This window comes from Acromyrmex echinatior, chromosome 2 (assembly GCF_024713525.1).
Source record: "Acromyrmex echinatior isolate Ae372 chromosome 2, ASM2471352v2, whole genome shotgun sequence".
Classification (NCBI taxonomy): domain Eukaryota; kingdom Metazoa; phylum Arthropoda; class Insecta; order Hymenoptera; family Formicidae; genus Acromyrmex; species Acromyrmex echinatior.
Genome location: NC_141853.1, coordinates 13,464,904 through 13,491,448, shown reverse-complemented (window position 1 = coordinate 13,491,448; position 26,545 = coordinate 13,464,904). Strand labels below are relative to the sequence as shown.

General features: G+C 30.9%; 5 protein-coding genes and 1 long non-coding RNA gene across 10 annotated transcripts; 4 read left to right on the top strand and 2 right to left on the bottom strand.

The window, feature by feature from the left end:
- Nucleotides 1-85: 85 nt before the first annotated feature.
- Nucleotides 86-7,299, top strand: LOC105151854 (cyclin-dependent kinase-like 4). Of its 3 annotated transcripts, none has more exons than XM_087416707.1 (6): nucleotides 86-347; nucleotides 3,651-3,840; nucleotides 5,115-5,462; nucleotides 6,210-6,476; nucleotides 6,660-6,818; nucleotides 6,940-7,299. In XM_087416707.1, exons 1-6 carry the CDS (start codon nucleotides 280-282, stop codon nucleotides 7,075-7,077), a joined length of 1,170 nt encoding a protein of 389 aa, XP_087272833.1. In that variant the 5' UTR covers nucleotides 86-279; the 3' UTR covers nucleotides 7,078-7,299. The 3 variants fall into 3 exon arrangements, with proteins under 3 accessions (XP_087272833.1, XP_087272835.1, XP_087272834.1); XM_087416709.1 differs by lacking the exon at nucleotides 86-347 and adding an exon at nucleotides 1,082-1,481; XM_087416708.1 differs by lacking the exon at nucleotides 86-347 and adding an exon at nucleotides 1,503-3,146.
- A 223-nt stretch (nucleotides 7,300-7,522) lies between these two features.
- On the bottom strand, nucleotides 7,523-8,771 carry LOC147910518 (uncharacterized). The gene is made up of 2 exons (XR_015548445.1): nucleotides 8,262-8,771; nucleotides 7,523-7,970 (listed from the first exon to the last, which is right to left on the bottom strand). It is a non-coding gene; the product is annotated as an uncharacterized LOC147910518 (long non-coding RNA).
- A 138-nt stretch (nucleotides 8,772-8,909) lies between these two features.
- LOC105151855 (large ribosomal subunit protein eL22) lies at nucleotides 8,910-10,805 on the top strand. The gene is made up of 4 exons (XM_011065801.2): nucleotides 8,910-9,039; nucleotides 9,307-9,441; nucleotides 9,692-9,813; nucleotides 10,594-10,805. The coding sequence occupies exons 1-4, from the start codon at nucleotides 9,031-9,033 to the stop codon at nucleotides 10,739-10,741; spliced, it is 414 nt and encodes a 137-aa protein (XP_011064103.1). The 5' UTR covers nucleotides 8,910-9,030; the 3' UTR covers nucleotides 10,742-10,805.
- A 1,304-nt stretch (nucleotides 10,806-12,109) lies between these two features.
- Nucleotides 12,110-16,735, top strand: DNApol-epsilon58 (DNA polymerase epsilon subunit 2). Its single transcript, XM_087416710.1, has 4 exons — nucleotides 12,110-13,088; nucleotides 13,435-13,971; nucleotides 14,522-15,206; nucleotides 15,318-16,735. The coding sequence occupies exons 1-4, from the start codon at nucleotides 12,952-12,954 to the stop codon at nucleotides 15,591-15,593; spliced, it is 1,635 nt and encodes a 544-aa protein (XP_087272836.1). The 5' UTR covers nucleotides 12,110-12,951; the 3' UTR covers nucleotides 15,594-16,735.
- Nucleotides 15,676-22,612, bottom strand: Hph (HIF prolyl hydroxylase). Of its 3 annotated transcripts, none has more exons than XR_015548444.1 (6): nucleotides 21,874-22,608; nucleotides 20,859-21,556; nucleotides 17,746-17,865; nucleotides 17,423-17,633; nucleotides 17,039-17,123; nucleotides 15,676-16,972 (listed from the first exon to the last, which is right to left on the bottom strand). XR_015548444.1 is itself a non-coding variant. In XM_087416706.1 (6 exons), exons 1-6 carry the CDS (start codon nucleotides 22,313-22,315, stop codon nucleotides 16,959-16,961), a joined length of 1,509 nt encoding a protein of 502 aa, XP_087272832.1. In that variant the 5' UTR covers nucleotides 22,316-22,612; the 3' UTR covers nucleotides 15,676-16,958. The 3 variants fall into 3 exon arrangements, 2 of the variants coding, with proteins under 2 accessions (XP_087272832.1, XP_011064106.1); XM_087416706.1 differs by having other exon boundaries at nucleotides 17,100-17,123; nucleotides 21,874-22,612; XM_011065804.2 differs by having other exon boundaries at nucleotides 15,676-17,123.
- A 624-nt stretch (nucleotides 22,613-23,236) lies between these two features.
- Nucleotides 23,237-25,967, top strand: betaggt-II (geranylgeranyl transferase type-2 subunit beta). The gene is made up of 6 exons (XM_011065805.2): nucleotides 23,237-23,848; nucleotides 24,104-24,208; nucleotides 24,346-24,702; nucleotides 24,998-25,142; nucleotides 25,221-25,396; nucleotides 25,680-25,967. The coding sequence occupies exons 1-6, from the start codon at nucleotides 23,846-23,848 to the stop codon at nucleotides 25,890-25,892; spliced, it is 999 nt and encodes a 332-aa protein (XP_011064107.1). The 5' UTR covers nucleotides 23,237-23,845; the 3' UTR covers nucleotides 25,893-25,967.
- The last annotated feature ends 578 nt before the right edge of the window (nucleotides 25,968-26,545 follow it).

Here is a 26,545-nt window from a genome sequence, read left to right as displayed (position 1 = left end):
AATAAGACTCAATCAAATTAGCGAAAGCAAGTGAAGCAGCTATTGAAAGCATTAGCTTAAAGGATTATCGATCGGTTGGTTGACGTGGTTTTAGGCAAAAGAACAGTCGTGTATGCAGTGAAAATCCGTTTCTCATTGAGAACGTAGTGCCACCATCCGCTTTGGCAAAAGGCTTATGTCAACAATGTCGACACGCCGAAATAAATTCGCTACGGTGTTTGTCGGAATGCAACATGAATATTTCATTCGTAGCGTGAAAATCCTGTGAGAAGCCTGCGAATGGACAAATGGCTTCAAGATAGGAAGCTCTGGCTATTCGGTAGCACGCTACCATTGCTACCAAGGAGGTAAACACTGATTGTGATTATTGTCAATACAACGACGTCATTAAACATGCAAAACATACGTTCAAATTAATTAAACACTTACTCTTTTCGAATGTATTTTTCGATAAATAACTATATATCTATTATTTTGCGAGAATCTATTCTAATATACCATTTTTCTTAATACCTTTGTGTAAGCATTGAATTTTTAGCATTTACTCTATTAATTCAAGATCTGATTGTCTATTGCTTTTAAAACCTTTTAGAAAAGACAGAGAGTTTTTTAAAAAGATTCGAGGGAGTTGTAATCTCGTTGTATACATTGTTATACATACATATCTAGTGCGAAATAACAATGGAATCGACATTGAATTGATGTCGATTCGACATTGATTCCATTGTCATTCTCACTGGATATATATTTTTTGATACAAAGTTTATTATTATATAACATGAGTCTATTTTATTATAATATAGTATTTCCATAAAAGTTGTGCAATAGCAAAAATCTGTTTTACACATAAATTATTTAAAACTTTTATTGTAGAGACAAATTAACTATCATTTTTTTAAATATTTATTTAATTTTACGTAAAGTTCTGTATTATCTGCAGCGGATTATTTTCAAGGTACTTCTCACAAAGTTGTTTAAAATAAAATACACTTATCTTTTTATCTTTATACTCAATATGTTGTATTAGCCTGTGACATTATTTGTTTTCGACAAATTAAATTATTATTACATACTATATTATTATCGCCGTTTATAAAATGTTAAAAAAATGTTATGATAAATTTGTCAAAAAGATTGAACCTGACGGTTACGATTAGCAACTGACATTTTTATGTTATCGTCTGTCATGGGAAACGTGTATAGGGCGCATATTATCTAAAAGAATTATATTTCTATTTTTTTCACGCCTTTATCACGTAATAGTCGCTATAGCGTCCGTCCAACAGTTGAAAATATTTTGACCTCTTTCACGGTCAGAATATATAGACACACTCAGAGAACGTAATATCGATTCTCAATAATCAAGAGTTCAACAATAACGTAAAGCCGTCGCTTTCTTCAACGTGTTAGTACTGTCCGGTATGTTCGTCAACGAGGGTGACCTAACGAGAGTACTTCATGAACTCTATTCTTGGGTTTTTGTACGTAATTGTTTCTATGTTCTTTTTTCTTCAATATGTTTTTTTTCTTCAATTGTGCTCATCAAATGTCATCGCTAAATTGGATTTTTAAATTGGATCGAACCTTCAGGTTGGAGAGTTGAGAATAATCGTGAAAAGTTATATGAATAAGACATTATATCACTCGCTCATTTATTTTCGTAATCTATTGTGACATGTACAGAATTTAGACTCAATCACGTATGAGAAATTATAATTTTATTACAAGAATTATAAGATAAAAAACGGTTATACTAAAAACACGCATACACAATGTCAAATTTTTTTAAAAAAAGATGTTATCAGTATAATATTACGTGCCCATAAAATTATTTTATTTGTAATAAATAAATGGTAATGAGTGATCTTTCTTTTAAATTTTCAATAATTATATAATGTCTATATTAAATATTAAAATTTAAGTAAAAACAATAACGTATGCAAATGTTCCGTAATTTGATTTCGTTAATGTTACATTTTATTTTTTTTTAAAGATGCTTTTTTCTTAAAAAATAAATAATTATTACGACATTCTATTTTTTCTTATATTTTAAACAATTTTATGTTATTGTTATAATATATGTAAATTCCAAAAATAGAGCGCATTTTTTTTAAATATGCAAAAAGTTAATGTGATTATATAAGAAACTCTATTCACGTAACGGGTATGTATATCAGTACGAGATTTCTTTAAAAAGTAAAAATATAGTAACGTTTAAATATTAAAATTCTTTATAATTGCAATCTTGAAAGTACATTTGTGAACTTAGCTATTTAACAAAATGTGTTTTAATAATTTTTCGTGTTTGTCTGTAATATACACATAACCTGGTCAAATCTAATTCAAGTTCTCTATTTTATTTGTTGATTTACATTCAAATTCGGATGCCGCAATTAACTTTCAAGATTAACACATACGGTTTACGTCGGAAATTATTATGTCACATTATATACGCGCAAGCACATCGATACGATGAACGACGTGAGGTTTGCAAATTATCGACAATGCATACCACAGTGGTAATAAGAGACTTTTAATTTAGCTAATTCCTCAAATTTGAATCAAATAATCAAAAGATAAATTTGACGATAAATAACGTATGTAATCCTATGGAGTCTGTTTAATCATACTAGTTCGTGAAATGATTTCTACTGGATCGATATCGTACACAATCAGTTGAGTGTTAAATGTTAAAAAGCACATTCAATGTCATCGAACAATTCTTTTCATTTTTTACGGAAATTCTTAATCTTGAAGCAATCTTGATTTTGATTACTCAACGATATATCGTTATATAGGACTCCATTCAATTTTTATATCCTTCTGACGAACTGCTTGATTGATAGAATAGTGATTGCAATATCTGTGCATTATGAATATCGAAATGTCGTGATATTGCGCTCCTTTAGAGGTACTTGCTCATTTTAGAAGTATTATTTCGGATCGGTATTACAATCATCGTTAGTTGACCAGCACTTCACCTACGCCTGCGCTAAACGTAAATTCGAATAAAGCAAAACTCGTAGGGTAGCTTGACCCTTGGTCATCCATCGGAACAGAAACAGTCCAGCCGGTACCGTACATCGCGATACTATGCTCTTTACGCAACAATTGACGTCGTTACCATGTCTTGCTAAATATAAAAAGTGGGTATTTAAGAATGAGACAATTGGACGTCGATTTAGCGCTCTGTGTAAAAACAGTAATTATTCGAAGCACCGATATTTAGTTAATGTGACGCTCTTAACGATCGATCATTTAGTAAAAAAAAAAGAAAAAAATTAAATATTCTTCTAAACGCAAAGATATAGAGAAGTTCTAATTTTCAAAAATATTTCACTGGGATCGCGACGACTAAAAAAAATTCGCTGAATTAATATTTTACTGACATAAAAATCAGTATTATACGATACGTTATACATTTATTTTAGAATGAGTAAATCGTAAAAATAGTATTTTTGCCAATAAATCATTGATTTAATATTAAATCATTTGGAGGCGGTTGCAAGTTCGCGGCTGGAAGTTCGTTCGAATTGGATTTTACAAATTATGTGTATCGGCTGATGTAAATTATCGATTTTCCTATTAGTTCCAATATGAAATTTCATTGAAATCCAGTAGTAATATCGTAAAAAAATGATTTTGCACAGGTCTCGGGCGCCGAGCAAAGCCATGGAGCGTTACGAACGTCTGGCACGTCTCGGCGAGGGTAGCTATGGCGTCGTCTTCCAGTGCAGGGATCGGCAAACTGGAAAACTGGTAGCTGTAAAGAAGTTTCAGCAAACCGAGGATGATCCCCTGATACGTAAGATCGCACTCCGGGAAATACGTCTTTTGAAGGTCAGTTTCTTTTCATTTCTCTCAGTTGACAAAAATGTTTTTATTTATACCCCAGCAGAACAACGAGTCACGATAACGTTCAAATGATTCAAAATGACATTAAAATGAATCGGAAATGATTGAAAAATGACTTTTAGTGATCATTTTAGAGTCATTTTGACATTATTTTAATATCATAATGACTTGTTGTTCTGCTTGAGTAATTACTTTTTACGATCTAACAAAAATGAATGGAAAATCGTAAGATCTTTGCGGTAAACATTTTGTGGATAATTTTTATTATAAAAAAAAAAGAGATTATAAGAATAGTTGATATAATTCTCGAAGTTTTTCGATTCGATCGATCTGCGGAATAATCAAGTTTGTCGAGGGTCGCAATTCTTGAAGGTGAATGACCTCAAGAAACGTGTACGTTCGCTAGTTCCCACGCACATAGGATGATGGTGCGATAATTTTAGTCTCTTGAGAATTTAATTAAATATTTAGATACATTTTCATAAATTCTTCTTTTTTTTCATTCGTTCTTTTCCCCTTTATAACTTCCTGTTTTCATTTTAAAATGTACATGTACGTAACGATATAATTATAAAAATAAAATGTACAAATGAAATTTCTAGATTTATATTTAATAAAACTTTTTGTTATCGTTCTCGTTTCTTCAACCATTGCTTATAAGATAGAATTAAAGTAGCGGGCACTCAAAGAAGGAAGTGACGTTCTTATTTACACGATAAGAAGCTCACACAGAAGCAATAATGGCTGCGAGAAGTAGCCAACGGTCAATACCGGGCACCGGTCAATATCTTGGCGTGTTACGGTCTTACCGACCTAATATTATCGTTACAATCAGTGGGTTCACCAAACGTATGCGCATTCAAATAAGCCCCCTTATTGCCACGTTTTGACATTTTGCTTCAAGGCTATTCTTTGTTCGGTAGATAATAGTACTGCATTACGAAAATGTCTCTCTGACCAACATGCTAAAATCTCTTTGCAGTATTTTACTCATAAAGCGCCACGAAATTATAAATACAAACTTTAGGATTGAATTAAGAATTTGAAAGTGAGAGAGGAAGACAAATATAAGTAAATTGTCTATAAAAAAAAAATATCCATAAAATTACTTTTATTTTAAAAGAGGACAATTAGCAGGGACGCATTGATCGTCTCGATTTGTCGCAAATTCTTTTACAGACACAATTAACATAATTAATTTTGCTGATATAATTAAATGATTAAGAATTAGAAATTAATATTCTTCCTTTGATCTACAGAATCTCAAGCATCCAAACTTGGTTAATCTTCTGGAAGTCTTCAGACGGAAGAGGAAATTACATTTGGTATTCGAATACTGTGAAAATACCCTTTTGAATGAAATGGAGAAATATCCTAGCGGTTGCCCAGATCTCACAACGAGACAAATTACTTGGCAAATTCTGCAAGGTATCGCCTATTGCCACCGTCTTGGATGCGTTCATAGAGATGTAAAGCCAGAAAATATCCTCATCACTTCCGAAGGAGTAGTAAAATTATGTGATTTTGGATTCGCGCGTATGCTGAGTCCTGGCGAGAATTATACGGAATATGTCGCAACCAGATGGTATAGAGCACCTGAATTGTTGGTAAATATCCGGATGCACAATTGTAATATTTTCGGATTTTATAAGAAAAATAATAACAGTTCTATTAATCGCGCATAGATAGCATGCGCAACAAAACTACAAGTCAACATCACGTCTAATAATTTTCATCAAGTTTTAATTTATCTTGGTTTCTTATTGATACAATCAATCAATGGATTTGATCAAACAACTTTTATCAACGACTTACGTTTGTGATAATAAAGCAATCGTGATTGTTTCTTCTTTCATTGAAATTTTAACATCTCTGTATTTTTTCAGAAACTACTGTTTAGTTATACTAAATTTTTTTTAATATATAAAATAATATTAATATATAAAAGATGAAAATTTGTTTACAAAAATTTAATTTATTTTTTTTCAAATTTTATGATTTAGCTTTGTTTAAATATATATATATATATATATATATATATATATATATATATTAGGTGTTGGAATTAATTCGTAGCGTTTTACAAGTGATGGGAAGTACTTTCATTAATGTATTTTTTAATGCTCATGTGAAATAAATAACATTCTTTCATTAAAAACGCTACGAATTAATTCCAACACCTAATATATGTACGTTATTTAAGTATTGAAAATTTAGGCGTAAAACAAATAAGTTTTTATGCAAACATTTTCAATTTTTAATGTAAGCAAGATTAAAAAATTTTCATTCTTTAAATTATAATAGAATTATTATTCAGAAAATTATAATATGATGTTAACTATTTTTCGGAGCAGGTTGGGGACACACAATACGGCACTCCGGTCGATGTATGGGCCATCGGTTGCGTATTTGCTGAATTAATACGGGGCGAAGCTTTGTGGCCGGGAAAATCCGATGTGGATCAACTATACTTAATAAGAAGAACGCTGGGTGATCTTTTACCGAGACACATGGCTATCTTTCAACAGAATGAATTCTTTAGCGGTATCACTCTTCCAACTCCGCAAACACTTACGCCGCTTGAAAACACTCTACCCCGTGGAAATGGCAGTACTTTACAAGTAATATCAACAAATCCGCTTTGATCTCAATTTAAAACACAGTACAATCGAATGAAAAAAAAAATATTTTATATGTAATATATACTTTCATAATAGAGTTACCTCCGTAATATACATATAATTACATATAATTACATATAATTACATATAATTACTGTAGGTAAATAAATCTCTTGTTTATAGCTGGATTTCCTAAAGAAATGTTTGGATAAGGATCCAAATGAAAGGTGGACGTGCGAACAATTGTTGCGGCATTCTTATTTTGATAATTTTCATTTTAAAATGCCAGATGTTGAGACGGAAGAATTTGAAAAACTTAAAAAGTATCGAGAACGTTCTAGGGTAAGTTTATCTAATGATTAAATAACAAGAGTAATCTAATAACAAGAATATAAATCAATATATATATATATATATATATATATATATATATATAATATGATTATATATATTATATTTCCAGAATACCAATTATAGTCAAATGGTGTTACCTCAACTACCTAAGGCTGGTCCTTCTGTCCATAGCCAAAGTGAAAATCGGCCGAAGAGCTCCTCAATACATCAACAAAATTTTGACCATCTACCTACTATAAGAGGTTAATCAATTTCCTCTGTGATTGTATATATATTTTCCTAAGCTTTTTGAGAATATTAACGTTAATTTATAGAATTCTATGAAAATGAATGTTATTATCTTCAATTTTATTTATATTAGCACATTCTTTTTTTATAGATTTTATTTAGATTTTTATTTATATATATAGGAAAGAGTAGACGCGTGCAAATCATGTATATCTCTTACAATAAAATTTGGTATAAAATATGTATAAGAAATATTTATTTTAATATATATTATATCATTCAAATTTTAAGTATGTAATAAATTATTGCAGACTCTGAAGTTGCTTTACAATAGAGTAACATGTTATTCTATTTTAAAACAGAATATTGTGTGTTAAATTAGAACAATAAAAAGTAGTGTTTTTAAATAGGAAGTTCTATCAAGTAAGAATAAAATAAAACTTATTTCAATATTCATTAAAATATTTCTTTAGTACATTTAATTTATTCATTTACATTATTAAAAAATTTAGGAGAAAAAGAAAAATGTAGATGTGTGTGCAAATATAAAATAGATTTACTTCATTATTTATTATAAGTTCAAATACTAAATTTGTTAAATTACTTTTTTAATAATAAATTAAAACTCATATACATTGTATTATCATGTACTAAATTTCTTATACAATGTGACTATTGGATGATCGTGCCTTTGAGACACTGGAACATAACGCTGTTGCAAGGCAAACCAACCTATGTGAAGTCCTACAATTAATGGTAATATGACATAGAAGGAAGCATTCTTTTCTATAAACTTTTTTATATTAGACTGCATTTTTCACCCTCTTTCTGAAATAGATATAATCCTAATTTGACAGTAATCGTTAGTATTTGCGTTTCAACTCTGCTTTATAGCATTATTATATTATATATCTGAAACACAAAAAAAACTCTCAAAATATTTGTTAGATATATACAAGATATCTGGATAAAACAGTATTATCTAAATAATTGAGTCAGAAAAACCAAATTTTCGTTTGTTTATCAAAAAAATACATTTGTGATAAAATAATTTAACTATAATAAATATGCAGAAATGTAGCAAATTAAAGAAAAAAAGGATAATGATTACGAAAAGAAAATGAGAGATAATGATTAATATATCTTCAATTTGAAATATTGATAGAGATATTGATAAATTTACGACGCAAATAATGGACTAACCTATTAGTGTGTGATAAAAGCATTTATCCATTAAATGAAGTGCAATCCAACTACTTTTAAATAATTCTCAGAACTTTCTAATCAAATCCTTTGAACAATTCAGTTTGAATTATTCGTTACGTTTATATATCTCATTTAATTATCGCCAAATATCGGATCAATTAACTACAAGTACTTGCCTACTACAGGCAAACTGATAAAACGATCGTGTTTCCATAACCTTAAAGCTTATTCTACAATATGCATTTTGTTTTCTGTTTTTTACATCTTGTCTTTTTGCTTCTTATCCGGTTTTTTGTTTTATATCGCCTGAGATAAAAATTAACGAATCTCGAAACAAGAAATATATAACAAGAAATACAATTGTCGATAAAACGGTTGCAAATGAGAAAAAAAGCATAAAATAAAAAATAAGAAACAGATAACAAAGAGCACATTGGGTGCATTCAGAATATTCTATTAGATCCTAAAATATAGACCAATCAGATCGAGCGGTTATATCGTTCTGAATGCACTCATTGTAAATAGGCTTAAATGCTTAAGCTAGAAACACAATGAAAAGCACAGGCAATAGGAACAGGGAATAAAAGATTTCAACCTATCAGAAAGCATCCATTCTATTATGGTTTTTTTCTATTATGGTACTTTTTATTGTATTTCCAGCTTTACTGTATCGCGTATCGCTTCATGTAATCGCACCCTAAACGATTATAGCGCTATATGATGATCAATTTTCTTGCGTTCTTTCATTCGTTAGACACACGTAAACATGGCTCCGGTAAGTTGTCGTTCTCGCAAAAATACGATTATTATTCACAATTATGGCAGAATTTCGTTAAAATAACATCACGTATGGAAAGAACACGTTCAACTTATCGATCGCGATACAGTGGCTTATTGTTTTATGTTGAGATCGTTTCAATCTAATCCGATTCATCCTGTATCTTATCGTACGCTCCTATCCTGCTTTAGACGTGCCTTTCCACGTGTCCTATAAAATGATGACAACATTACCATTAAACAGATTATTTTCGCAAATTTTTAGCCAGCAAAGAAAACTAAAGGCCCGATTAAGAAGCAGGTGCTTCGGGGCAAGGGACAGAAGAAAAAGGTATCCGTAAGGTTCACGATCGATTGCACGCATCCCGTGGAGGATAATATTATGGATGTTACCAATTTTGTAAGTTATATTATTGTTCTTAATTATTTCAGATTATATTCCTAATACTCTGTTTTCTCATTTGTGAGAATTTTGCTCGAAATTGCTCGTTTAATTGAAATCGAGACACTTATTTCTCGCGGATTCCTAACTTCTACGTGATGAAAAATTCTAACGTTGATTTATTTTGAATTGCATGGTGCCTACTGAAGTTTTAATACGATATTGTTGAGACTGATTATTATAAGATAGTGATGTTTTCTCTTTTTAGGAAAAATATTTACAAGAAAAAATCAAGGTTGGTGGTAAAACGAATAACTTTGGCAACAATGTTGCCTTAGAACGTAACAAAATGAAACTCACTGTCAACAGTGATGTCGACTTTTCGAAGCGGTGAGTAATATCGTTTTTCTTTGTAACAATCGTAGAACATTATGGATAAAATTGATATCCATAGTCAGTTCATATAAACCATCTTAAATACAATTTCAATATATCAATCACAAAGTTAAATTAGCATCTTATGATATTACTTAAGACAATCTTTAAATAAGACTATAAATACTGGTTTATAGGTGCTTACCATTTAGATTGGTATTGATAATCTGTTCTTTAAAACCACTTTAAGCAATATTTTAAGATGTTAATACATATCTGTCATCGACTTAAGTAGCATTTACAAGAATAAATCTTAAGCTTTAAACTCTGAGGTATAAGAAATTGATCAATCATAGTCGAATATGAGAAGAATAATCGACTATGATTAGTCAATTTCTTATGGCTTAAGACTTCGAGCTTAATGACTTATTATATTATAGAAAGCCCATAAGAATAACTGAATACTTGTGATTCTAGTGATACAAGTTGATACAAATATCATTTTATCTTGGCATTCAATGAGGAACAAAGATAAAACGATATTTGTGTCATCTTGTCTTCATTAAGTAGATAAAATCTTATGATATTAAACAATATTAAGGCTAATATTCATAGTCCATTATTATTTCAATATTGTCTTAATATGTCCCTCCAGTTAGTTCGTGACATCTTAAGATAATTTTAAAATAAAAATTGACTGTGAATATTGGCTTATTTTTTACTATTACAAGTTTACTATTATAAGCTACAGGAAGAGCGATATTTGCACTAATTTGGAAAACATTGTTTTTATAGATATCTTAAGTACTTGACAAAGAAATACTTGAAGAAGAACAAATTGCGTGATTGGTTGCGAGTAGTATCGAAAGACAAGGAAACATACGAGTTACGGTACTTCCAGATTAACAGTCAAGAAGATGATGATGAGGAAGATGTGGAATAATTCTTTTTATTCTTTTAATTACAGATACTGTATATTTCTTTTAATAAAGAACACTAAAATTCGATATTCTTGATTATTTATACGAATACAAAATAATTAGCTTCGATTGTATAATAACTATTTTTAATTTTTTAACTATAATTTTGTAATCATGCAATTCTATCAGTTATATATGCATTTCTATAATTATTTCAAAGTATAATTGCAAAAATGAGACGTACGAATTTTTACAAAGGTTAAAAGTTTATATAAGTTTTCACAAATTTTAATAAAATGTATGACTAAGCAATGTAATGTATAGTGGATAATATTTAAATACGGATATATTTGCAATATCATTTCTAATGCAATTAAAATGTGCTCCTGAAGTCCTAACTAATATAAAGTATTTAATATTAAGATTTGCATCAAGTTACCATCAGTTCTGGTTGACTAACAGCTTCACGATTCGAACGCATTATCTATCGAGGGCGTTAATGTACAAGTGAACTTTTCAAATCATGCAACTTCATGTAAAAAATTGACGATCTTTAATGATGAATTCAATCACTCGCTCTACACTGGATCAGTGCTTTATATAAAATATCTCAATGCAATGATACAATATAATCAACTTTGACAATGAAATTATATATGTACATACATAATCATTAAATAATGTGACAATATCATTAGTAGATAATTAATCGTTTAAAATATTTATATACTTTCATATTTTATTTTGCTAATTGCTTAATGTATAGCAACGTTTAATATGTACTGATCTAGCGTAGTCTAAGTGATTCAAATTCGCTATAATTTACAAGTTCGACTCCGGCGAAACTCGTGGCGAAAATATTAATGATATTAATTCCAGAATGCGTACCTGGCACCTCATCACCTGGTCGTGATAGCTATGTTGTTCATTGCGGAAAAGATTCGATGGATGTCCCCTGAATCCCGTCGATTCCGAGATTGATGATGTCGCACGGCACTTTCGTCATGGCGTTCGACACGCGCGATGCACGACACAACGTTATATATGCATCTTGCGCGGAAAAAAACATTCGCGAAGCAAAGTCTCGACCGCACGCGGAATCCGCTTCTGAAAATCGCGATCGTGGACGATTAAACGCGCGGACGCGATTCGAACGATTTCTGCTTCACGATCTTCCACGACGACGTCATGACACGCTCGCCAATCGACGCTGACCCGACGCGACGCGAATTTGAAATATCAAAAAAGGCGCGAAACCGCCTTATGTTTCCTTGCACGAAACATTGAATTTGTATAGATATTCGGTAAAGGATTTCACGAGGTCTTGAAAGTCTTTCAAAATGATATCTTATAGATCAGTCATGCATATCGATTAGTGAATGATGGACGAGTTTCAGTATCGATAATGTCGCTGGAAGCAAGAGTAAAGATATTATTGATTAGCAGAAATGTAACGTGATGTAATTTGTTTTTTCGACATAATTTCGATTCTATTTAAATTTCTGCACGTTGACGTAATGCCAGTTGTGAAGAGTTGGGATAGTTCGAAGAGCCCAGGTGAACATTTGCATCAGCCTGACAAATCGGAGAATGACAAGAAGAAATATAGATAAAATGTGTGCATTTAGATGTTTTAAATAATCGGCAAAGTATACGATATTCTTACTCACTTCTCATTTTATTATTGTTTATTTTGTCTTTAAAATTTAGAGCCATCAGATTACCAAATGATTTAAAAAAAAATTGTAATTTTTCTACAATATAGATATACCGCTGAAAATTTACCTAGGGTTGACGGTTTTTAATAGTATCTTGTCGGTGTTTGTGGACATAGCGAAGAATACAACCAAAAAATCATACACATTACCGACCGAATCATGGACATTGATTACGTAATTCATTCTGTGGACATGCGCTTCAAAATAAAGTAATAGCTAAATTCCGGACATGACCACTCTCAGGCTTCTCTCTGATTCAACCAATCAGGGCAAAATCAACCAAGATTACTCGATTATCTGATTGGTTAAATTTCAATGTCCAATTTTAGTTTTCATGCTTGCAAAACAAAAATATGTAATATGATGTGGACTTTAGATTTAAAAGCGGGAAAATGTTGAGAAAAGAAGAAGTGCCTAACCTTTTTGCGCAGTTCTCTTTTTCGATGATTTGATTTATATTATATAGTAAATTTGTGTCTGTTTAATGTAATTACTTAATTTCTTAGCATTAGTGTATGCTTTTTTTTTATTCACAATATATTTACGTTATATATTCACTGTATATATACGTATTGTGCATAACGATGGCTGACAGTAAATGCATACAGATGATTCAAACAAATTTTTCATTATACGGCTTGGTATTATCAAGGTAAATATTCTATTTATTAAATTAAAAAATTTCATAACAAAAGGATGGAAAGTTCTTTAACATGTTTATTCCGGGATGTACCACCGATGGTACATGCACGACTAACAAATTATGGCCCTATCGTGAAGGTGTTAAACAAATTATTAAAATATAAATAAATTTTTAATAGTTTAAATCTTATTTCTATAATGTATATTTATGTATTTTATATATTAATGTAATGTAATTAATATATAATAGCTACTATATAATACTTTCTTAATATACATTTTCTGTCATATTATTTTTATATGTAATTGCACATAACTCATAAAACAATCATTCATAATTGTTTATATTTTTTTAGAGAGCTTAGAGTATCTTTTGCAAAGCAATTGTTAAAAATACCACAAAATGAACGTGAATCTTGGCTTAATCGTATTATAGAACTGATTTTGGCTCAAAATTTGGATGATCCACATGTTGGAGCCGAACATATAAAAATTGCTATAGAAGAATGCTTAGAACCAAATAAATTGAAAGACACAGAAACAGTGTTCAATGTTATAGATGGATATAATATACCAAAGATAAAATATGATATTTCTAAAAAGAAATTTGTCATTGACAATGAGAACTCATATCCTGAAACTCAATATAAATCATTGGTTTTTAAATATCGTTTTGAAATGGCATGGTATAAAACTCTAAGACACAAACAATTTCTGTCATCTAAATTTGAAAAACAGCAAACACATAAAACAAATTTAATACCTATTGAATATCTGTTAAGTGAGCTGAGAACAGGGAATGTATGTATAATGGGTCTGATAACACAATTAATGGAAGATCAATATTATCTAGAAGATACAAGTGGAACTGTCAAGATTGACCTCAGCAATACAATATCCTTTACAATATACTTAATTATTGCATTTTGAAATATTTAATTTAATTTAAAAAATATATTGATTTTAAAATTTATGGAAATATTTTATATGGATAATATTTAAATAATAAAAAAAATATTTCCCAATTTATTCCAAACACTACTAAACATCACATAAATTTTAGTGATATGTTATTTCAATACTATGTGTTATTACAATACTAGTTTTGAAGTTATTACAGTGTGTATAACACATTAAGTGTTATTACAATACTTTTAAAGATATATTTTTAATTGATATTTTATGTAATAAAAATAAGTTAATGATTAAATGATTTATTTCATAATAATATGAAATTATGAGCTTGAAATTACAATTAATCATTTCTTAATCAAATTTTGAAAAATTAGAAAGATAGATTTCTAGATTCATCCATATAAAATATTTTCGTTGATTAAAATTTGACTGGTTTTTTTTTTTAAGTTAACTCTGTACTATATACAATACATATATGTCTCTCATACTTTCTACATATACAAAATTATTTTTCTTATTTTATGTATAAGATTTTCAAGATACTTTTATCATGGAAGGCTTTATAGTAATAGCTAATGGTGTTTACAAGGATGATGTATTACATGTAAAAACTATTGACCTTCCGCCAATAGAATCGTCGGAAAGTTTGCGATCAGATTTTGGCGACACAAATACATTTGGTGGCTCACATAATATATCCCTAAAAATGTCAGAAAAATTACAAATCCACGAAGAAACTAACCAGGATGGAATGATAGTATTCATAGCAGAATTATGGTTGGATGTTCCACATGTTTTACAAAAATTTAAGACAATACTGGATGGTTACATGGATTATCCTCCTATAGCTTTTGTATTGTGTGGTCATTTTTTAAGCTTTCCTACAAATATAACTAGTGCGAAAACTTTGATAACTGGTTTTAAAAATTTAGTTGAAATAATAACACAATATACAAGTATAAAGGAATTTACGAAATTTATTTTTGTACCTGGCCCACATGATTTAGGTTCTCCTAAAATTTTACCAAAACCTCCTTTGCCCAAATGCATTATTGAAGAAGTTACAAAAATGATACCAAACGCTATTTTTACAACAAATCCATGTAGAATACAGTATTGTACAAAGGAAATTGTAATATTAAGAGAAGATATGTTGACAAAAATGTGTAGGAATGCGCTTCATTTTCCGAAAGAAGAACACTTTTTTAAACATGTAAGTAGACGTTAAATTAAATACTATCAAATATATGTTTTGTGTGTGTGTGTGTGTGTCAATATATATATATATATATATATTGATATCAATATTTATCACAAATTTTAGTTTGCCAAAGCCATCATCAGTCAATCACATCTGACCCCAGTGCCTCTTCAAGTTGTTCCAGTATATTGGAAATATGACCATGCTTTACAGATATTTCCAACACCAGATCTCATTGTGATTGCTGACAATTTTGAAACATATACGACTAACTATTCCGATTGTTATGTGATAAATCCCGGAATGTTCGCGAAAAACAATTATTCGTTTCAATCTTATGTGCCTGCCATTAATCAAATTCAAGATTGTCAACTTCCAAACGACATCAATGTTACTTAAATCGAGAAGGTAATTATATGAAAAACCATAACAATTTTCTTCATAGACATTGTATAAAGTTACACTATTAATACATGAGTGATTTCTTTTATAAGTTTGTATATTTATTTCGCTTTGATAACAAAATCTTGTTTATTTTTACAATATTTCGAAAACGCGCTGATAATAAGTCCTTAAATTATAATTTTCGTACATATAAATGTCTATATAAACGTCGAAACAAATTAAGCCCATAGGGCAAAAATAATTTAATTATGAAAAGGACTTCTAGATGATTTCTTACAATTAATCTTCTGTGTCCAATAATACAGTAGGAAATATTGAGACAATTTCAATTTTTAGGAATATATTTATAACTTCATAAACAGGGGCGTGCCTAGTATATGCATTTATGTGTAATGTGTGCCAAAGCTAGAGGTAACCGAAGCACGCCTCTGATCATGAACATATCTTTTTCTAATTACCTGCTTTTCTTATATCTCCTACATTAGAGGGGATGACAAGAATATGTATCAAATTTGGACACAGATGGAATAGGACACAGATGGTACGCGCATGCTTACTTCTTCCCATTAATTCATATAAATAGATACATTGAATATTAAACACAGTGTTTCTATCGTTTTGCAATATACATAACATTATACAGGTACAGACTGGGCCCCAATTTATTTCAATTTTGTTGCGCTGGAAGTATAAGTCAATTACTGGCCGTAATAAATCAAATACGTTTTTTAAGCGTAAAAAGTTGTTAATGTCCAATCGTAATATTACAACATGATAATACTAACATCTTGTGTGAGCAATATAATTTTATCCTTTAGCAACTAGTTGCTTTGATACTAAAAAATATAGCGCATACAGATATTACAGAAACAAATTTATTTAAAATCAAGGTAAATTAATAATGATTTCCTGGAAGAAATTTTTTGTATATTATATTCTATGGTTTCGCTTATAAAATATTTCAAATGCAACATGCTCTAAATATTGTTAATACTTTACATAACGGAAGTTAATGATCGACACAAATATAAGTTTTCTTCAAAACATTTAGGAAGCAAATTTGATATTTTAAATATTAGGTTAAAAAGTGTGAATATGTAGAATCTCAGAAATCGAAATAAAGAATTATGTATGTATATATATGTATTTGTTTGTACACACACACATACATATACGCACGCACACGCGCACGCACACACACACACGCACACACACGCACACACACGCACACATGAAAGCATGAATTGCAACTACATACATTAACTCATCACATATATTACAGTGCTATCTGTAAAAAAAAGTACACTCTTACGTCTATTGCACTTCCTTGTAAACACATTATTTTCGTAATTTTCTTCGTTATTCAATTCCTCCTGCAAAAATTATCATAATACATAATAATACATAATATTTTATTTTAATACATATATTTTATATACAAGTATAACTTCAGTCCAAACGGACGGCGTAATAATTCTTCATGTTCTGTATCTCACGAACCATTATTTTTCGTATGTAGATCTCCTAAAAGAAATTATGAGTTATATTTATAAATTTCATGTAATTCACAAAATAGAAAATGCAAAAGGTCACCTTGTGGTTTGACCGAAATTACAATTTTAATTTTTTATTAATATGACTAAATAACGTAGAATAAAGATAAAAAAGAAACGTTTTATTCTAATTTTATTTAATGTTATAAAATATATTTTAATATTATGAATTAGAGCTTAGCTATAATTAGTATTGACATTTCTGTAAAAATTGTTAGCTATATCGGGGAAAAAAACAGAAAAAGATAGCTAATACAATTGTTTACGCACTTTCTCTTTGATATCTTCGGCAAGCCTGATTTCTTTCTTCGGCGTCGAAATACCAAAGCGTAATGGCATATCTCGTTTTGAACGCTGGTTGCACTTCATGCGGATTTCGTCTGTCTGACCAGAAAAATAATATCCTATCGAACAAAGGTTCTATGTTTGCTACTTGATCGCGCCATCCTTCAGGAAATATCCTCAAAAGTCCGCCATTCTCCTGCATACAATAAAAAATACGCAATTATTTGTAAATTTCTATCGTGATAAATTATTTTATTGAACTTGTAATTAACAATTAAAAATATATTAATACATATATAAAATTTCACCTTAACATCCCAATCTCGATTAAGATAATAAATGGCTGTGATGCAACGTCCGTCTCGGTTAGGATTATCCACATGTTTTACATAATGTGAACCGTGACCAGGATAACAAGCTACCATCGCCTGGAATTTCGAAGAAAAATATATTTTATTAAAAGAGACGAATATATAATCGATAGATTATGAATTGTGACTAGCTTTGTAAATTTCGAAAATATTGGATTATTTAAATAGCTCGACGCAAGTCGATTTTACGCAAGATAAAAAAAAGTTTATTGCTGATTTATATTATCAAACATGAATGATAGGAAGGTATTCATTTATTCCGATGCGCAAGGAGAAAATGTATTTAATTTTTCATATTTGACATCACAATTTAATATTGCTGCAATAAGAGATCTGCAAAGATATTTACGTGCGTTATTTTTCTCTCTTTGATATATAATAAATTTTTTTATATCAAATTTTACATCTTACTATAACGAATATTTATGTATAAAAAGATAACAAATGCTATATTTTCTAGAAATATACAAGAATACTAAATGATTTAAAGTACAAACTGTGTAGTTATAGTTTATTTAAAAAGAAAAAACATGTAGATAAGCAATAATTGATGACTAGCATTGTTGGATTTAAAAACAATTATGCCTAGATTATATTTATTTTAACGCAGCATACATATATATTTAATGGAAGAGAGAAAAATATATGTATTAGGTGTTGGAATTAATTCGTAGCGTTTTTTAATGAAAGAATGTTATTTATTTCACATGAGCATTAAAAAATACATTAATGAAAGTACTTCCCATCATTTGTAAAACGCTACGAATTAATTCCAACACCTAATAACATATATAATATATACTTTTATATGTTTAAAATATGACGTTTATCATTTGTTCCATTGATGAGCGGGAATAGTCATTAATAAATAATAGTCGTTAATAGACAAATATTTTATACTTCTTTTTATCTTGCTAAATTATCGATATATACTATTGCATTACACTTACGACGCAATTATAAAAAACAAAAATAATTGGCTGACTCAGTTCACATTGAAAGCATATTACCTTATGTACGTAATCTCACGTTTTCTGATAACAAAGTCTGTTTATAGTTATAATAAATGATGATAAAATCGCAAAAATTCTTACGTTAACTTTTCTAGTACTTCAAAAAAAAAAACAATATACTTTTCTAAGTACACTTTTTTTAACATACGGTCTTTAGTTAATTTTGATTTTAAAGTATTATAGAAAATACATTTGTATGTATGTTACACAAGAGATGTTCTAAATATATTACACTACACAAAATGTTTTACGTAATGCTTTCTACATTTAAAAAATGTAAAATGTTGTATTTGTGTTAAATACATGTTCAAATGTCTTGACTTTCAAAGACATGGCCATTGATCAAAAATATCTTAGATTTTTTATCACACGTAACTAAACGTAAACATATTTCTTTAAAACTCCAATCATTAATTATCATCATAATTTATGTAGTAAAGAATAAACGAAGTGAATATATATTAGTTTTTTTTTATTCGTCACTTGTTATTCGAATAAGGATATTTATGACTCGAAAATATGTATACATCCACAGATGGATTAACTGAGATTGTGTATTATTGTAAATATTTTTGCACGCGCATAGCTTATGATATAGCTGGAAAAATGACAGTGTATAAAATAAAGTATTATAAAATAGTAAATGAAACGATCATCCTGGCTTTCTTTCTATTTTTTTACTTCGAATTAAATGAGTTAACATATGTGATACAGATGATATACAATGTCCTTGTCTTATTATGAGTAATCGAATATCTAACTAAAAATAGATACTGGTAAATCATACGGAAGGATAATGATAACGACCACAATTCAAATAATTATTAAACTGATAATTTGACGAACTGCAATACAATCGCGAACAATACGAGAAATATCCTGAATCTGTTGATAAAACAAAAGATGATTTATAGGTTTCAATAGCAATTATATTCAATTGTTGTAGCACGCTATTAGAAAAACGTGAAAATTTCATAACAGGATGTTCTACGTATCAACTTTACATAATTATTCATTTAGCGAAAGTTTTGATTTTTCTTTTGTTTTGTATTGCATCTCGATTTTCATTACAAGATTTGCAAATTTTTTGTAAAGAAAAATACATAACTATATTGTAATAAAAAATCTCATTTTGTGTATGTGTTTTATCTTCGCGTCTTCAATTACACGTTTATTTTTTCCATTACTTACTACGCATATTAATATAAAAATCTGTATTCTATTGTAATTAAATAACCGGATATATAAGAAAATACGTTATGGTATTACCATCTTTTAACATTAATAATACATAGACAAAAGCTTGAGCGGAAACATATCTTTCGCTAAATATTTCCATCTTCGTGGAAAGAAATGACTAGATGCCAATGCAATTGAGCAGCTGAATAGTATAAAGCGAATTTGCTGTATCGCGTCACCGGCGCAGCGTCGGCATGAGAAGAGAAAGAGGGCTAGAGGGTGGGAGTCGCGCGGCGTACGTGACTGACTGCACTTGGCGCGATCCCACTCTCCTCCTCCTTTCGGCATACAATACAATACTCCCTCGCAGATCTTTACATTTTTGGAGTTCTGACCTTGTCTATCGCATTCACCTCGGCGTGATTGAAAATCGTGTACTTGGTGCGTCTCGCATTAATACTTTCCACCATGTAAACGATAACCGAACACGCCAATACGAAAGAAATCAGGAGAAAGATACATTTTGTAAACTTTTCACCATGTGGCTACTAAGCGAACAATTGTTTTACGCTGCTGTTTAATTTTATCTAATAAAAATAAGAAAGCACAACGTATGCATAATCGTATTATCGATTATAAAGAGTTAAGATTTCTTTAAATTGTGCCTTAATAAAATCTCAATTATATTATACATATACATATATATATATACACACACACACACACACATACACACACACACATATATACATATACATACATATATGTATATATTTGCAATATATTATTTAAAGTAAAATAAATCATGTCCTATTATTTAACATATAAAGAGATTAAACAGAAAAAAGCTATACTCACTTTTGTTCTTCCATTGATTGTATAATTTCCTATTTTCCCATTATTGTGCATTTTATTGGCTCTCATAATGATTGCATCGACCTGTGATATCAGTGTGCCAATATTTTCACATTGTTCTTCTTTTCCATCCAGCCATATTATCTCATCGCCACGTATCGTTTTTAAGTCATTTGCGCTACCTTTATTAGAAACCAATTGTCCATCTTGAAATAATCCGGCACTATACATATTTAACACTTCATTTAACACTTTAAGACCCCTCTCCTTGCCTAAAAATTTGTCTACCACGCATACACCGTACTTGTCCATATCCCTTATTACATACTGACAAATTTTGTCTAGAAGTTCTTCGAGATTACTTCTGTTCCTATGTAGAAAAGGAGGTGAAAAATCTTCTTCCTGATCCTGTATCTCCGACAAGTTCTTCATACCGTTACGATGTTGAGCAGGTGAGCCAAGATCCGCGTTGCTCAAACTATCGAAAATCCTGGAACTCTCTAAAATTGGATTTAGGAGCTCGGCTCGAGCTCCCAGTATAATGTCCTCTGAACTTCCCTCATACGTTATAGGCGACGTCCAGCCATCGGCTTTGTTATTTCTCGCGCTCCTTGCCTTTCCGCTATTCGATTTCTTCTTAAGATTCTGATTTCTTTTCCGTTCTTGTTGACTCGATTCGTTTTCTTCTTGCACACTCGCATCTGCAATCAGAACAAGTATATAAAAAAAAACTGTCAGTTTGACATTACATACACAAGGCGATGTAATTATCTCATAATTAAGATACGATAGAACGCCTCTGTATCATCGGTGCTGCGAGTATATTCTATCTAACGTTAGAATGCAGAAATGCGCAATCAGTAGGATTTGCTATTTATATCGCGAGTTATCGGCTCCTATTGTCATCAAATGTCATTAACGCGCAAAATCCTCCTACTGCGTAAAACTGTGTAAAACTGCGTAAAATCTGACAATGAGTTTGACAACAATTTAACAATATGAAATCGCGCGCGCATACCTGCTGGATGCTTCACGTTCCGACGAGACTCCGAGGTGACGTTACTGACGTTCAAGCTCCGCGGTGCGGCCGAGGTCTTGTTTAGGTTTAGGTTAGGAACAACCGCCTTCGGGGCTTTACAATTACCGACAGAGGGATGCCGCTTGGACGGGATCTCGCGATCCAAACTCTCGTTCGTGGCAATCGTAGCAACAGCAGGCAGAGAGAACGGCTCCTCCGCAGGCACGGTGGCCGCGGGATGAGTCGCACAAAACTCCCGGTGGCGTTTCCAGTCGCGTCTTTGATGCTCCTTCGTGCAGTAGAAAACGACTTTGCAGCGCGAACACCTCGATAGCTTGTCAGTCTTGTCACAGACCGCGCAAACCACTTCCGCACCCGTTCGAACGTTGTCACCGAGTTGACCGAGTGTCTGCGTACGACCATTCGGTCCGGACCCGGACATGTTTCAATGTTTACTCCAACGCCGCCGCGACAATTATCGTCGTCGACGACATTTCTCTCGACGAGAAAAGTCACACGGCTAGCGCGCCGCCTGTAGCTGTACTAGAGTTAAAGTGACTGCCAGCTATGAGCTACGTTACGAATGCTATGACTCGCTACGAGTGCGTGTGCGTAGCAGTAGCACTAACACCAACTAGCATTAGTAGCAACTCCATAACATGGTGGAAGGATTATGTGGTGTGCTCAGTTTAGCCAAACCACGCCTACTTTTTCTCCGCGTCGTCCCTACAAGTACGCAGTCTACCAACTGTGACACGCGAAACCTGGGGCGGTATTTATAGTCCGTTTTTTATTTTAAAATCATTTTAAAATAAAATGTCTTAAGATGTTAATACAATCCTCGGATTGACTTAAGACAATCTTAAGAATCGACTATGAATACCGACCTTTTTTCTTGGAAAAGATTCAATACCAACTTTATGACGCGAAACAGATCGGTATTTATATTGGGTCATCTAAAAAGTATCCGCGGTTTTTTGTCACTAGATGTGTGTTGATGGTCATATATCTAGTGACAAAGTACCGCGGATAGACTTTTTAGATGATCCAATAGTATAGTACAATATAAGTACATACAGTATGGACACTGAACTTTTTATATGATCCTCAATTTTTAGTGCGCATGCGTCGATTTCCAATCGATTTCCAATCGATTCTAGGGATCGATTTCAAAATACAGAATCGATTCCCTGTATTTTCAACAAGGTGAAAATTACAAAAGTGAGCAAATTTACTAGGTGTTGACCAATGAAATTATCAGTATTCTAGTAAATTCGCTCACTTTTGTTTCGTTTCAATTTTTATCTCGTTTCAAAGTAGGAATCGATTTACTAAGAATGTGGCTGCGTTGAGCAAGTTGAAATTGCAGATTAGGTTAGGCTAGTTAGATCTCCTTCCCATAAAATATAATTAACCTTTGCGCCTACAATATTGTGTGAGATTCGTGATAAGGAAATCAGATCAAATGAGTGTCATGGTTGAGAGCTAAGAATCGGATTTTTATTTGCCCTTGTATAGAAGATTAGCATCTCATGCAATGAAAATTTAAATTCATACGGCGCTACAAATGCTACAATCGATCCACTAGCGTAACGATTGCAGCATTCGTAACATTAGTGGATCAATCGGAGCGTAGCGTTTGGAGCATAGCGTTCAGAGCATCAAGTCTACATCAAAGGTGTCGACGCTCAGTGTCCATACTATATGTACTTCACTTATACCGCTCTATCATGCGTCCAATAATAGTCTAGTGACTTTAAATCCCGAAGGAGTGTGCGCAAAAGCAAGTGCATTTAGTAAACTCTAGTGGATCTTTTTTGGTTAATGAAGTATGCGCTTTTCTGATCATCAGACTTTAAACTTGTCAAATTAAATTTAGGATGCAGTTGTAGATTCGAAGACGAAATCTTAACAAAATCAACTTTATTAACGTAATTTAATAATCGTATTATACGATTGTAACGATTGTAAAATGGTAAGTTTTAACCTGTTCAGTGTAAAAAAAAAAGTTAACACGTACGAAATAGTTTTTATTTTTAGGAAATGTAATACTCATTTTTTTTAATCAAAATTTTATGTAACTTAATAATGTGTAATAACATCTTGAGATTATTTGTTTATGTATTGTGATTATTTATATCTGTGTAAAGGCCAAGTATTAAAACATACATGTTAGATAAGTTGGATAATAGTAATTATTTATATTTTATCTTTTTCATTTTTTTTACAGACAACATTGAGACATGACATTGAACTACCGAACAACATTCCAAAATTATTAATAGAGAAACATGCAAACTATCTCATTTCATATGGGACCAACAAAGATGAATATGTAAGAATATTTCTTCCTTATTTATATAGTAATTGATTATGACAAAGTATATTTTAACATATACATATATATATATATTTATTATAACATATATTTTTTTAATATTTCACTTCTCTATATTGACTCATATTTTTTAGAATTATTCTCAGACTGAACACATGAGGATGTCTGGCATGTACTGGGGTCTTACCGCTCTAGATTTAATGGGAAAGTTAGAACAAACTAATAAGGAAGAAGTGCTAGAATTTATTAGACAATGTCAAAGTGACAGTGGTGGCATCAGTGCCAGCATACAACATGATCCACATTTACTTTATACACTTAGTGCAGTTCAAATATTATGTATATATGATGCCTTGGATATAATAAATGTCGATAAAGTCGTTAGTTATGTCAAAGAAAGACAACAATCAGATGGAAGTTTTGTGGGTGATCAATGGGGTGAAGTAGATGTCAGATTTTCTTTCTGTGCCGTTGCTACTCTGTCACTCTTGGTAAATATCATAGAGTATAATTACATTTAAGTATCCACAAAATCAAAGTGTTTTAAAATAGTAACACTTAATTTTTTAAATCAAAATGTATTGTGTGAAATGGAATGGATATCCTGGAAACTCAGCTTTCATGAAGATTCTTTAGCTTTAGTGGATTTAAAGATGAGATACTTGTCAGATCCATAAAACCATAACACATCTTAGACAAAGTAAATTCTTGAAAATTTTTGTTTACAAATAGGAAAGTACTTATAAAAAAAGTTTAAATTCCTTATATCATGTTAACTTGTTTCAGAATCGCTTAGATGCAATAGATGTCGAGAATGCAGTACAATTTGTATTGAAATGTATGAATTTTGATGGAGGATTCGGTTCAAAGCCAGGATCTGAAAGTCATGCGGGTTTAATTTATTGTTGCGTTGGATTACTTTCGATCACAGGTATATACAAGAATATACAGAATAACTACTGTATATACACAGAATGTACTATTTTACTTATCAAAGGTAATTTTTTAGGACATCTGCATCTGATAGATGCTGATCGTTTAGGATGGTGGTTGTGTGAAAGACAACTACCTTCCGGTGGTTTAAATGGCAGGCCCGAAAAATTACCAGATGTATGTTATTCTTGGTGGGTGCTGTCAACGTTAACAATTTTAGGTCGTCTTCATTGGATAGATAAAAAAGGCTTGGTAATTATTTTTTAATAACATTTTATAAGATATCTCTTAAATATTCTATTTGTTGATCATTTCTGTCTCTCTTATAATTGTTTATTTCATTGCCTTGTGTGTATGCGCGCGCGCGATTGTATGTGTATTCATGTGTGTGCGTGCGTGCGTGCGTGCGTGCGTGCATGCGTGTGTGTGTGTGTATGTATATTCCTAAGTGCCAACGATTTAAATAAAATAATTATAAATATTACTACATATTATCACTCTACTATAATTTCTTTCTTTATGTTTTTCATTACAGATGGATTACATTTTAATTTGTCAAGATATTGAAACTGGCGGTTTCAGTGATCGACCCGGTGATATGGTTGACCCTTTTCATACTTTGTTCGGCCTCACTGCATTGTCATTGCTAGACAAGAACTTCTCGTTAAAACCAATAAATCCTACTTATTGTATGCCAGAGTATATAATTGATCGCTTAGGTCTCAAGCCATCGCGACTTGATGCATGATGATATATCTGATATGCTGTATAATGTACATTAACTCTTTGTTAAATATACGCATTGTAGATTTTCCACAAAATATATCTCTGAATTTTGATTCAACCAAATGTTCAAATTGCACTGTTAAGTGGAATACCTCAAAAGCATAATTTTGTTATTCTTTCATTATTTCTTTCGTGAAGGGTGCTCCTAATTGAATAAAAGTATTCGGGTTAAAAAGTTTAAAATATCTCTTACGTAATATAATTTAATATTATAAAACATTTCTATTACGTTTTTATATTTACTATTGTGAACTAAACGCGACCTTAGCGTCCTCAAACGGAAATAAATATAATTCTCAGTCTGACAAAATTTTAAATTCTGTCGGTAATCCCTAAATACAATCTTTTTATCACTATATGTTAAAGTAGTAATTGTGAAAATTAAATTTGTCTCCAACAGGTGTCATCAATTTATTTCGAACAGGTATTTATTTATACCAAAATATTTGTATACTTTGTATTAAAATAGTTTTGTAAAAAAAAAAAATGATAAAATTTCAACTCTTGTGAACATAAAGTTTTTTTTATTAAGATATTTTATAAAGCTAAATTTTTTCAACAAGATGATTGTATGGATGGAATTATGCGAACATGTTTGTACTATTACTATTAAAG